The sequence below is a fragment of the Dermacentor variabilis genome, chromosome 4 (assembly GCF_050947875.1).
Source record: "Dermacentor variabilis isolate Ectoservices chromosome 4, ASM5094787v1, whole genome shotgun sequence".
Lineage (NCBI taxonomy): Eukaryota > Metazoa > Arthropoda > Arachnida > Ixodida > Ixodidae > Dermacentor > Dermacentor variabilis.
The window spans coordinates 226,810,972-226,824,144 of NC_134571.1; the positions used below are offsets into that span (position 1 = coordinate 226,810,972).

Genomic DNA, 13,173 nt, shown 5'->3' on the forward strand with positions numbered 1-13,173 from the left:
CTGATTCGCCCTCGTATATATATTTTTTAGGTACAGCTAAAAAGAAAAAGGAAACTCTATTTAGGAGGGCGAATCAGAGTCCTTGCCCATTTATTTTTTTTTTTTTTCAGCCAAGTTACAGCTGTAAATGCAAAGTCAACATCTCCATTCCCAGCAGTGAACCTTTCTTGAACCGGTTCGGCCTTATCTGCCGGTAGCTGCACGGCACGGTGCTGCCGACAGTTGTTGAAGATGCTGGTTGTGCATCACATGTCCACTGCATACGAGCAGCAAAGTGTGATTAATTTTCTATGGAGTAGAGGATGAACGCTCATTGAAATCCATAGGGAAATGCAGCCCACGTAGGGGGAAAAGTGTCTCACTTTGAGAAGCGTTGTGGTGGTGTTGCGAGTTTGCAAAAAGGCCCTGAAGACTTGCATGACAATGAGCATCCAGGGAGGCTGTGTGCATTGCTGACCTACGACAAGGGCCTCTCAAATTTAGTGCTGCGATGAGAAAAATGTCTGAACTGGAGTGGAGACTGTGAAAAAATAGTGTAAGGTACGTAGCATAGTACGTATATTTGCAATTACCTGTAAGTACCCTACTTTGGCTAATAAAAGACAGGTGCGAAGACTTTGCACCGTTATATTCTTCAAGACAGCAGTCACGGTCAGGTAGGTCTTCGGTGTTCACAAAGAACTTTAATAGCAAGTTGCCGCAGCAGGTTGTTGTTCTTTTTAAAATGCTCGTCAAAGACCTCTGCGCCCACTGTGTGCCTTTTGGCGCATCAAACACTTAACAGATGTTTTCGGACATGAAAGGGACTACAAGCAACGTCCAAAAGCTACAAATCCTAGAGAGAAAAGACACCGACGTTGAGCCACATATTTTATTATTCGACGGGGTGCAGGGTGACAAAGCGCGATAGGAGAAAGGCGACGAGGCAGGTGGCGAGCACGAAGCAGGTGGCGAATATGTAGAAGGTCTCCTCGTCAAAGAGGTCCCGGAAAGCGGGCACCTGGCTGTACGCACGCAGGAACAGTTCCGCCTGGGGCGTCAACTTGTCACTGTCCGCCTTGACCATGGCCTGCCAGACGGCCCACCGCTTGCAGCACTTCCAGGCAGCTCAGGTGGTTGCACCGAACCACAGCTTGACGACCGTCCACTGCGGGCATTCGATTGCTAAAGCGTCGTTCATGCACCTTGCCTTGCCACCCTTGCTACAAAAGCTCGCAACAGGGCAGTGTCAAAATTACTTTTATTCAGGCTTTCCCACACCCACCCACGCCTTTTGGCACCACATTGCATGTCGAAACTATTGAATGGTTATAAGTGGATCTATGATGGACACAAGTTTACGAAAGAAAAAAAGCGAGAAGTACAGCGAGTCGTTTTCTGGGAATTTAGTTTCAACTGAGAAGGGTCAAGGAATGACTAGAGGCAATCAGGCGAGCACACAGGCCTACATGGGCTACAATGCAAGGAACCTGGCGAGGTCATGTATCTCAGATTGCTGCCCGGGCGATCTTTAGTTTATTCCTATTTTTGTCCGCTTTGGCTGCCAGTGCAATGAAAATGAGAAGGGTCGCAGGGTGCAAATCGTGCGAGCCCTATCAGTCTTAACACTCTCGATCGGACTGCTGCAGCCAATGACAGCGCTGATAGCGTGGCACATAGCAAACCCGGCCTCGCCACTCCGATCGTCCCAATACTCAAACCTTACTTTAACACTCTGACAACAGCAGGGGCAAGTTCACCGACTGTAACATGAGGTTGCCATCTATCTAGACCTATTTACATCGTTTGTGGTTTGTAGTTTACCCCAAACAATAACCAAGGTCGATGTTCACTTTACACAGCTCTATTGGTGCATCGTGGCACGTAGCACGTGTGATTGCTTTTGAATTTCATCTTGCACAAAAACAGGTAATCAAGCCTACTGGCCGCCACAAAGAAAGCAAGCAAATGTGCTACCGTCGCGCCGCCGCCGGTTACTCCGATACTCTTCACTGATGGTGGCGGAGTGGCATGACAGTCTATGGAACTTGCGAATAGGACTGGCCTTTGGATCCGGGGCCGGCGGACCTTGCGTTCAGTCCGCAGCTCATAATAAAACGTCTGTATTCGTCGACACTATCATCGTCTGCACATTTATGTCACTCATAAGTGACAGTGCAATTAGTTTTACTGGCGCCGTTGGCAGCGATGACAAAACACGCTAGCCAGGGAAGCCACTTCACATGGGCAATTGCTGACCACTTGCAAGTCGAAATCATGCCAATGATTTTACTATTTCGTGCAATGTTTTCTAACATGCAGACTTTCGAGGTCACTTTACGAGTTATTTCATGTCAGAAACAAATTGTAGCGAATTTTTGTGCCGCCGTCAGCGGCACAAGTGGCCAGCGTCTCGACCAGGGAGAGAAAAAAAGCACCGGGACAATCGGAGTAGCGAGGCTTGCTTGCCAGCCCCACCCCGCCGGGTTTGCTATGTGCCACGCTATCAGCGCTGTCATTGGCTGCAGCGGTCCGATCGATGCGGCACTTGTTTGAACTAAGCCCCTCCATACATGTTTTCAAAAGAGCATGGATGGAGGGGATTTTCATTACTTTTCGAAGTGAGATCAGGATGCCTTAGAACATGCACTTATAAAGCGAGATATAAGAAGGAAGAGGAAGCATGTGCCTGTTGTGGTGAAGGAACATGTATTATAATGTCAAAATATCTGCCCAGCGGTCGATTTAAGAATCACTGGCCTCCTTGAAGCCGTTGGGTTCAGCAAGAGCAGGAGGAAAGTAAACATGTCCACAACAGAGATTAGTAAGAGGCGACAGGAAGATTGTTGGGAGTAGGGAAATGACAAAACGGAGGCACACAGAAACAAAGTTCACAAAAGGGGTTCCGAAACTTTGGTTATGGGAATTCATTGTGGGTTTTGTTTTTCCCTTTTCTTTTTTTAACATTGGTAGGACATTAGGCAATCAAAATAACAAGAGCATATGGTGGCGCAACAGTGCAGTTTGTAAGCTTCACTTTGAGCAGCGCTACAGCATTTGGTTACTGTGCTTCGATTATGTGACCTCCGTAGGGCCTGTGTTCATCTCTGCCCCTGAACCGAGCAGAAGGTGCCTGAAGGTCAAGGCGATCACCTCTGACACCACTGAGGCACGAAGTGCACGAGTGGTTCTCGTGAGCATACTAAAGAATGCAGGTGTGTAGCCCGTCTCTCCAAGCAAAGTCATGGATTCCAAAGCCACTGAAAGTGGTTTACTTTTTCTTCCAACAGCTTGCACTGTCTTCCCGCTGTATTCTGTTAGTGAAGTTCCAGCCCAAGCAAGTGGATGCTTGCTTATGACAAAGCTTTCTATAATAAATTGTTTTTATGAATAAACAAGATCATTCTTTGTACACAGTGCAATGCTCGTACACTACACTCAAAATTCTAAGGTTGTTGAGCCCCTCATAACATCGAAAACAAGTCATTTTTAAACAGTGCATTGCCTGTATAAGGAAAACACCATTTACCAACATTCTTCTGACAAGATAATGTTCACAGCACGACAGCTATTTGAGGTACCGCTAACTTCAGATGACACGGATAATGATGCCAAGATTATTAAGCTCCACTGTACCGATCAGTCAGTTTTTTTTTTTTCTGTATTTTTCATATTTTCCAGCAATCGTCCTGACTTCAAGCCAAGAAATGATTTGCCCTATCTCTCAAGGGCGTTTATGGAGTAGGCATTCTATGCTTTGACGTTTCAGTCATCAAGCATTACGAAAACATGTACTAGACATGAATGACAGGCACAAAGTAAGCTGCATCAAACAGAGCGCCAGGAAGCGTCAGAAGTGCATAGCCATGCAGGAAGGAAAGAAATCTAGGAGGGAGCGTCACATGATTCTGCTAGCCTCAGCAAGCAAACCTTCTCTGAAGCCGCCCCTCCCGCTGTCCAGGGGCTTGTACACGGTGCCTTTTGGGTAGGAATAGGCCCACATGGTTGCTGGACCATTCGTGATTGTTTGGTACGTGGTAACCCAGCCTGAAGTCAAAGGTACAAAGGCACGTAGGAAGTATAACATGTGGGTTTCTGGTATTGCATGCGTCGTTCATTTCAAATGCAGTGCCTTGAAACATGGAGAAAGACTCAGGAGCCAGACCCACGGCAACATAATGTTCAAAGCACCACTTGCGCTTACCACTGCCGTTTGTCAGCACTATCACCTCAAAACCTGTCCAGGGTATGCCCGATGCAGCTTGGTCTACTGTTTCGTCAAATCAGCTGTTGTGTACCATAAACTGTGGTGCGTATTATCGTGCTAATTTTTGTTCTGCTGTCTTGCACCTATACAGGATGAGATGAGATGTTATGAGGGATAGTTATTTGTCGCGTTGTTCATAAGTAAAAGGTCCTGCCGTGTGTCTTTCATTGTGAAATAAATAAATAGCATTAGCCTGCACTCCGAAATCATCGCCTTTTCTTGAGATTTACGTGCACTATTTTGTAAGATAGTGTAGTGCAACATCGTTACGCTGCGGAAACACGCACGCCTATTGAGTTCTCGCCAGTCTGTTGAGAGGTAGACTGCACGAGCAGAACGGCAGCATCTACTGGGACTGTCTGCCTTACCTATGGGCCGGCACGGCCTTAAATATGCTCAGGTGCCTTGCCATATGCCTTGCCAATCTCTCATTGGGCGAAAGATGAGATGAATTTTTTTCACACGGGAAAGCAGTTGCTGTGGACCTTGGATGCTTGCTTGATTGCCTCTCCATGTTTGCAGGGGCAAAAAACATTGTTTCCCAAAAAATGCCCCCAAACATGATGAATTGCCATAGGAAGGGCGGCTTGGTTGCCTTCACACATTTGCAAGATTAAAGGTTTCCTCGTTTCCCTGAAACCGCCCTGAAGTGCAACCAGTTGTCCTTGAGGTGGTCCTCCCGGTTTGTTGAGCCCAATGCCAATCACACGACGCTTCCATTTGCTACAGCCTTGGCTGCTGCTTGAACGGCTAGCCACATGGTGGTTTGGTGCGACTGACATAGCACAGACTCCACTGCCTCACACACTTGAATTCCTTCACTAGCCTTGGCGTGGGATTGCCATGTCTACCATGTGCACAAATTCCGAAACCCCCTCAGCAGAACCAACCAAAGCGAGCCGACTAAATCTACCGCTTGCCTATCACGTGGGGGCCTATTTCCCATCATCCCATTCCTCAAAATTTTTTATGACTAGGCTTCAAGATTGTAACATGACGCTCCCTCTTAGTTTTTTCTTTCCTCCATGCGTATAGCATTTCCTGCGTGCGGCGTGCCTTCAGTAGTGAACAACTGCAGCGCCGCCGCTACAGTCGCCGTAAAACATGCCAGGCGCGGTTGCGCCACTCAACAGTTGTACACTCTATCGTGGCGAAGTGTTTCCTCAGTTGTTTACAGGCCCTGTCCATTGATGTCGATGTTGCAAGGTGCTGCCTTCTGCGGCTGGCTGCGCGCACATACTTTAAAGTTAATTTAAATATGTTCTAAGCTATATTTGCCGTTTATATTTGCAGACGATGTGTGTGTGTGTCCACATAAATTGATCTCACAAGTTAACTCGACTTCAAAATTTTGTGTCGGTACTCCTTCAATGTATAAGCATGATCGAAATTTCGGACACCTTAAGGCATGCCGTTTAATCATTCTGAACCGTCTGCATAACTACGTGCCAATTTGACCACCAAGTTGAGTAAAAATGGCGATATTTTGGCTGTGATACGCTGCTGGCATTGCCATGGCATGGTCATCAGCCATGTTGACGACACCTCCTCAAAATTGAAGCTAGCAAAGCCTAGTTAATCCAGCACAGACTGCACCCCAAACTGTAGGGCAAGCAAACCCTGGCAAAGCATTTGTGAGTCCCGCGGTGTTGGTTCTGTGCATCTGGCATTTGTTCACTCATGTGTTAATAGCAACAAGGTCCCGGCGACTTAACATTGTTTAAACGACGGTGACTCTACCCTCGATGTCTGCAAGGTCAATGACTGTTTCTAAAAAAAGCCAGTCATCATTCAGCTACGATAGCGTGGTCAACTTCTGGAACGCAATTTCGTAGCAATGCATTCCACTCGATTCGATGTGCCACCCTTATCGTCCGTTCATGGCCAGCTGAAAAGGCATCGCCACAACATCGAAATCCTGTTATGTGGCTGAAGAGTCGGTGCATGCATTGATTGTATTTTCATCTATCTGTGGCAACAGCATGACAATGGTAGAGATTGACGGACTGAGTAGACATGGACTGACCAGATCATAGGCAAACGTACGTGTGTGCAGAAACGCGTTGACAAACTTTAGCTTTATTTTTGAACAATCCCTTTTAGAATACTTTTACTACATTTCACGTGACTAGCACCAGACACGTCAATGGACAATATCCATTGTAGCACAGTGCCAATGCTGTCGTTCGCAAATGCAAATGCGTCTGAGAGAGTTTTGGCAGTGCGAAGTTACCGAACGATAAGTGCAGCAATACTCTGCTGGCTGAGCACTGCGCATGCGCACACTTTACGGAAAGACTTTTTGTACGGCATACTAGATGGTAAGGAGTCGTTCAGGCTTGTCTCGCATCGTGTTTTATGAGCTGAGCCGCACCAAGCCAAAAAATAGTGAGAAACTGGCATCGGCCACAGAGTCCACACCATGCATGTGTGCATCTCGCATGCTTTTTTTCACCGTGATAGGGCCAAGGCACAAGTTAACTTTAATTCACCTTCTGAGACGTGACGAAGTGGCAGCAAGTACGACAGTCCTTCTATGGAAGGTAAACTTGAGCTGAACTGAACTTGTGGTACCATTGGTAACAGAATGAGAAAAAAAAAAGAATATTAAAAAAAGCTAAAATAATAAAAAAAAACAGAAAACACGGCAAAAAACTTCGGGTTGGTGGTGTCATCTAGTAACGCAGAGTTTACTTGTAGGGGAAGCAGAGAGACCTATATTCTACTTATGTGCTGGTGTAAAGTGTCGGCAGTGGTGGAATTTACAACAAACAGTTCTTTTTTTATATATTTCTTAGACAAAAGCACTTATGTAAAAAAGGAATGTTTTACGCATTGTAGGACAGTGTCACATAATGTCGCTACCGGCCTTGTGACTGGCGTCTACACTTGCCGTAATCCAAGATTTCCATAAAGAATAATGTCTATTTTCTAGTATTTGCCAAAATGAATATTTTGAGCTCAGCACATAATTATTGTATTCTATAAGGCCTGAATGTTAGCCACTATCATCATTATAATGTTACCCTATGCATCGAGCCGCATATATAGCTAAAACATCTTCGGTCATCGTCGTAGGTTAGTACGGAACAGTAATACCGTACCATATAGCACACTTACCGTACTGTAATATGACACTGCTAAAACTCTCTAGTGAGGCGAAATTCCCCAAACGTGATCGTATTCCAAAAGTAGTCATCCGAGAATGCAGCAAATTTTTTTAACCACTCGTGAAATAGTCACTTGTGTTTTGGTAAATTTGGATGTTTCAGACTCCTGATTATTTGGACTTTTAGGCAGTTCATGTCCAGCCTGAATTATCAGTCGGCAACAAGATAACGCAAAGTTTTATTTATTAAGCTGCTTCAGTCATGCAACATAGCAGAGTGTGGGTGTAGGCCTGCTGGTGATGCATGATTTGGAAAGTTACCACAAAGAATACAAGAGACTTGAAGAAAGGGACAACATGAGACGGTGCATGCTATGCATGTCTGCAGCCCACTGCAGGTAGAGACGTATTGCACAGTCGCTATGTTTGGTCCACTTAAGCACAAAATTGTGTTTTTTATGGAGATGGCACAGGAAATCTTGTTAGGCAAAATTTGGCACAGGCATGCAAGCACTGCATATAGTAGTAGGCAGGCATATACTAACTCATATACTAGCAGTGACTACATTGGTTATTCAGCTAAGCTGCACAGCACTCCATGATGTTAATCCACAAAATTTCGAGAAAAAGCAACTGCAAGTACCGACGAAACACAGAAAAAGCGACAGCACAGACAGCAGCGTGCTGTATCAAACCAGAAGTCGCTGCAAAAGACCCCACACCTCACAATCCCTTGCGAGAATGTTTTTGTTATTCGCTTATTACTCCTTGGTATTCTGGATAACTTTGGCTACAACAACATTCACTGAAGCTCTGCACATGTATCTACACTGCCATCAAAAGTGGCCTGCAAGTACACAGACCAATCACTAGAGCAACAAAGATCCCTGAGCTTGGCAGCAGCAAGGTGCCTACTTACAGAGTGCAATCTCAATGGTAGGTTCTGATCGGTCGCACAACACTTCCGTCTTGACGGCACACTCAGGGTTGGTCAACCGCACTCGTGATGTACTCACGTGGAATAGGAAGTCCCTGCACAGAAAGTACTTTTCCTTAAGACAACATTTTCATAGATACACTACTTGCTTTGCTGCCAGACAGGCATCACCGTCAGCCTATTTTTATGACCACTGCAGAAAGACCACCTCTGCCAGCCATCTTCAATTACCCTCGTCTTGCGCTATCCAATTTCAACTTGTGATGCAAATTTCATAATTTCATTCCCCACCCAATTTTCTGTGATCCTCAATTGCACTTCCTTTCTTTGGCATTCGTTCTGTAGCTCTAATGGTCCACCGGCTACCTGTCCTACGTATTACATGGCCTCCCCAGCTTCATTTCTTTCTTTGATTGTCAATTAGATTATCGGCTGTCCCCGTTTCCTCTCAAATTCACACTGCTCTCTTCCTGTCTCTTAACATTACACTTAACATTTTTCATTCCATCACTTTCTCCATGGTCTTTAACTCGTTCTTGAGCTTCTTTATTAATGTACACGTTTCAGGCCCTTATGTTAGCACCGGTAGAATGCAATGATTGTACACTTCTCCTTTCGATGACAGTGGTAAGGATTTGGTAATGCCTGCTGTATGCACTCAAACCTGTTTTTATTCGTCTGTAAATTTCCTTCTCGTGATCAGGGTCCCCTGTGAGTAATTGAACTGAATAACCGTACCCCCACACAGACTTTAGAGGCTGACTGGCGATCATGAATTCTCTTTCCCTAGCCAGGCTATTGAACATTACCTTTTTCTTGAGCATATTAATCTTCAACCCTACTCTCATGCTTTCTCAAACAGGTATACATGTACTGCCCTTCAGTGGCCCCACAAGGCTTTGGCAAGCTTGTTTTCTGTAATAGTGTTGAAAATAAAGTGGTATTAAGTATTACTTCAAGCAGGGGGCTATACTCATCTGCAACATTTAGGTCACCGTTAGGCTAAACAAGGTTGGCACATGAAAAAATATAGTGGCAAAGGCAACAAAATGACAATTATAACACAAATGGCAAAAATAAATTTTCATAGATTACCTAAAGCAGAACAGCAATGAAGCCAGTCGAGTCAAAAACGAGTGGGAAACAACTTATAGGGGCTCCGAACCACTTTTTATCGAAGTGAAGGCATTTGAAGTGAAAATAGGCTATTTCAGAAATACTTTGCCGCAAAAAGTACTTCCATGCATTCAGTAGAAGCGGAATTATTGGCAGTCAAACACGGCCTCCACTGTGCTCCTGTTCCTTCTTCAATGCCTTGCACTGCAAAGGTTACGGCCCAGTGAAGCGTGCCCACAATGCTCCGCCTTCTTAATGTCACCGTGGCGCCCAGTTCAAATTTCATTTTGGAGACGCCATCACTTCCGCCTTTGGTGTCTACAACGGGCTAAACATAAGCCAAACACGGTTGTCCTCAGAAAGCCGCTGTGCACTTAGCCAGTGGACTCGTGGCGGCACTCCATGACGGCCACGATATCTACATCATGTAGCCGCCCGCAGCTTGATGTCAGCTATCAGCCGATGGCAACTGTCTAAGGGGATGAAGAGATAAACCGTCCAGAAGACAGTGAGGACAGGGCCTTCTGATGAAAAGAGCGTATTTGAGAGAAAGGTGACTTCGCAATCCGCTTGCGAGCTCCACGCACCACGTACGACTGCAAAGCTTAGCTGAAATGTTCGCAGCAGCATATGGTACCCACAGACCAATCCTGAGGGGTGGTTCAGGGGCCCCTTCAGGTGGCATTACTAAATAAAGAAAAGAAAAACATCTTGGAGCCCTGCGTCACTTCACACATCACTGAACACTAGTGTGGAATTTCAGCACCCTCTACGAATGGCAGCAAACACAGTGTGCATTAACACGGATAAGAGCTCATGCATAGTGTTAACTCTGCATATGCACCGTAAATCATGTGTTAGCTAGAAAAATTTCACCAGAACCCATCACCTCACAATGACTGTCAACGGTAATGCATTAGCATTGAGCCAATATAGCAACACATTGTAGTGCCACCATTGAAACGGGTTATATATAAGGTGTGTACTGCAGCACGACTCCTCTTTCACCCTTCCCTAAAAACAATTGGTGGCATCTAGCGCTGCCGCTACGAAGCCTGCACATGGTCTCCAAATGCATGGCGCAGTGGTGCGTGCGAACGCTAGTGGCATGCAGCAGCTGGGCTTCTCTGTCGTGTTTCCTTCAAGTCCGCGTGTAGACTCCAAGACAAGAATGGTGTGCCGGTGCCTGCAAACGTTGAAAATTGTTCTCTCGCTTGTCGCGCACTCAGTGGCACATACTCAGTGACCCAAGTTGGCGAGAGGTTCATTGAAGAGCGACACATAGGCACTTACCCAATGCGTTTGTGGCACAGCCTGCTAATTTGTCAGGTTGCTATCCTTGAGGAACCCTTGTGAGATGGGCTCCCAATTCCACTCGGCAATGAAGAAATTTAAGGAATTTTTATTGCCATTGAAGAGAGGCACATTCCCATTGGCACGTGCCTAGTTACCCACGTTGGCGTCAGAGACGTTTATTGAAGAGCGGCACACACCTACTGGCACATACCCAGAGACCCAAGTTGGCCTCAGAGAGGTTCTTGGAGTCTAGCACAGTGGTGCATACACAGTGACCCAAGTCAGTGTCAAAGAGTCTCTTCAAACAGCAGTACCTACCGGTTCCCACGTATATAGTGACCCGTGTTGGCATGAAAGAGGTTCGTTGAAGAGCGGCATGTATGTACAAACTGCCACATGCTCAGTGACCGATGTTGGTCCGATGGTTGGTTTCAAACTCTGTTACCTGTGCACTGCAGCCCAATGCGCTGCCCATTCGACCACGAACTACCCAGTGACCCATTAGACAGGAAAATGGATAGATACAAACAAACATACATACCGTACTTACACAAGTGTAAGTCGACCTATCTTTTTAATTTGAAAATCTCAAGTGGGGGGTCGACTTACAATCAAAATCAAAACATGGCACTGCCAAAAAAGCGAGACCAACAAGATATCAGGGGAGCTACAATGTAGTTACAATTTTATGTTTGCTCTATGGCCCTACCCGTAGCTTTTCGCTATCCTGTGTGTTTGTTCGCTTTTCGGAAGGGTTTTGAAATATTTTTGAGTTTTACAGTGTACACAACACTGTAACAACACTGGGAGGGGGGGGGGGGGTCAGTGGTTGATGGAAGTGCTGCTGTTCCATTCGCGGTGGCACCCTCAGAAAGGCGGCGCTTGCGGGCAGTATCAATAGTTCATGGAAGAGCAGACACCGCTCACATGCTTCTTTTTACCCGTATTCAATTTGACTTATTCGATTCGATTTGATTATTCGATTTGACTGCCGGCTACATGCTACTATTATGCTTCCTTAGTCTAAGAGTGCTTCCAGGCCCACTAAACATTCGACGCTCATTTACAGCAGCGTTCAAGAGGGCTGCCATCGTTTACGTCGAAGAAACAAATCACTATGCAGCGGGCTGCAAGTTCAATGTTTCTGAACGGGTGGTGCGGGAGTGGCAACTGCAGCGAAGCAAAATTTTCACCTGTGGCGGCGAGAGAAGAATTTCCCACGGGCCGAAGTCTGGACACTTTTCGTAGCTGTAGGCCAAGCTTGCGGTGAACGTCGCTGAAATGCGTGATTGGTCCCTGCCAGTGAAGTGCGACGTGGTCATGAAACAAGCTTGGATCTTCACCTTTTAAGGACCTGCTCCGCCATGAGTACGAGTGGCTGGTGGCAGAAGACCGCGAACTTACGCCAACTGGATCTGTCAAAAAAGCCTCCCTGACGGCTACATGTGGTTGGGTGCATTTGGCGTGGGCTGCTGTTCGACAAGATGTCGTAGTGCTGTCGTTTGCCAAATGTGGAATTTCGCTGGACGATGATGCGCTGTGGGACCATAGCAGCGATGACGATGGCAGCACTAGTGAGGACAATGGCACAAGTGAAGACGAGTAGTCCAGTGACCATGTCAGCTACTAATAAATTTTCGTTATCAAATGCGCCCTCGGGTATGCTCTTATTTTTTTTTTTTTTCCTGTCACACGCGAAAGGGGGCGCAACTTACATTCGAGTCGACTTACAATCGTGTAAATACGGTAGACACATAGAAACATATACATAGCCCCCGTAAAGTGCGTAAAGTACCCCAAGAATACTAGGGCATTAAGAAGTTATGAAGATCCAATGCACATATGGAAACTTTTGCGAAGTGAAGCTTTTATGTAGCAGTTAATGAAATGCTTTGTGATTGTTCATATTCTGCATGCAGTGTTTTGCAGCACGGCAACTATGCACCGGCCTGACAAGACTCCCTCCATGCGACCCCCACAACTGTCTGGAATCGGCTCACTATGCTATGACACTGGCAAACCACTTTACTGTGGTCTACAGTCACTTTTCTTGGCATGAAACGAACAGAGCAGACATGCCAAACACCAGTGAATTAGGCATAGAACTCTTTGCTTTAATCATGCACTTGGAGGTGCGTACTTGTTGCAGTGGGGATATACATACATATATATATATATATTTTTTTTTCCCCTTCCGTAGAGAACAGAGTGGGCCACAGACACATATGTAGGGGCAGTACACGAGACTACACACATGATTAGTTTTACAAACCACTGTGTTAGCTATTTGGCAGCAGCCATGCTCAGCAAAGTTTGGGAGGGTTTGCAAAGAAAGCTTCACTTTACAACACATATAGTAGCGGGCAACACACATTGTGGCCTTCTTCAAGTAAATATATTCAGGCAGTGACAGGGAGCGCTGGTGGCCAGAAGTAACAAGAAAGAAGAACAGCACCTAGCAGCTGTACC

The 13,173-nt window shown here is 45.9% G+C and overlaps 1 protein-coding gene across 4 annotated transcripts in view; it reads right to left on the reverse strand.

The window, feature by feature from the left end:
* Window positions 1-857: 857 nt before the first annotated feature.
* Window positions 858-13,173, reverse strand: part of LOC142580143 (large ribosomal subunit protein mL53-like) — a 56,537-nt gene continuing 44,221 nt past the window's right edge. For 3 of the 4 annotated variants that reach the window (XM_075690980.1, XM_075690979.1, XM_075690982.1), the window contains 3 exons: window positions 8,275-8,387; window positions 3,910-4,026; window positions 858-1,147 (listed from right to left, as the gene is read on the reverse strand). In XM_075690980.1, the coding sequence (XP_075547095.1) occupies window positions 1,047-1,147; window positions 3,910-4,026; window positions 8,275-8,387 (331 nt within the window). In that variant the 3' untranslated portion in view covers window positions 858-1,046. The remainder of the gene's footprint in view (window positions 1,148-3,909; window positions 4,027-8,274; window positions 8,388-13,173) is intronic. The other variant, XM_075690981.1, reaches the window with a different exon arrangement.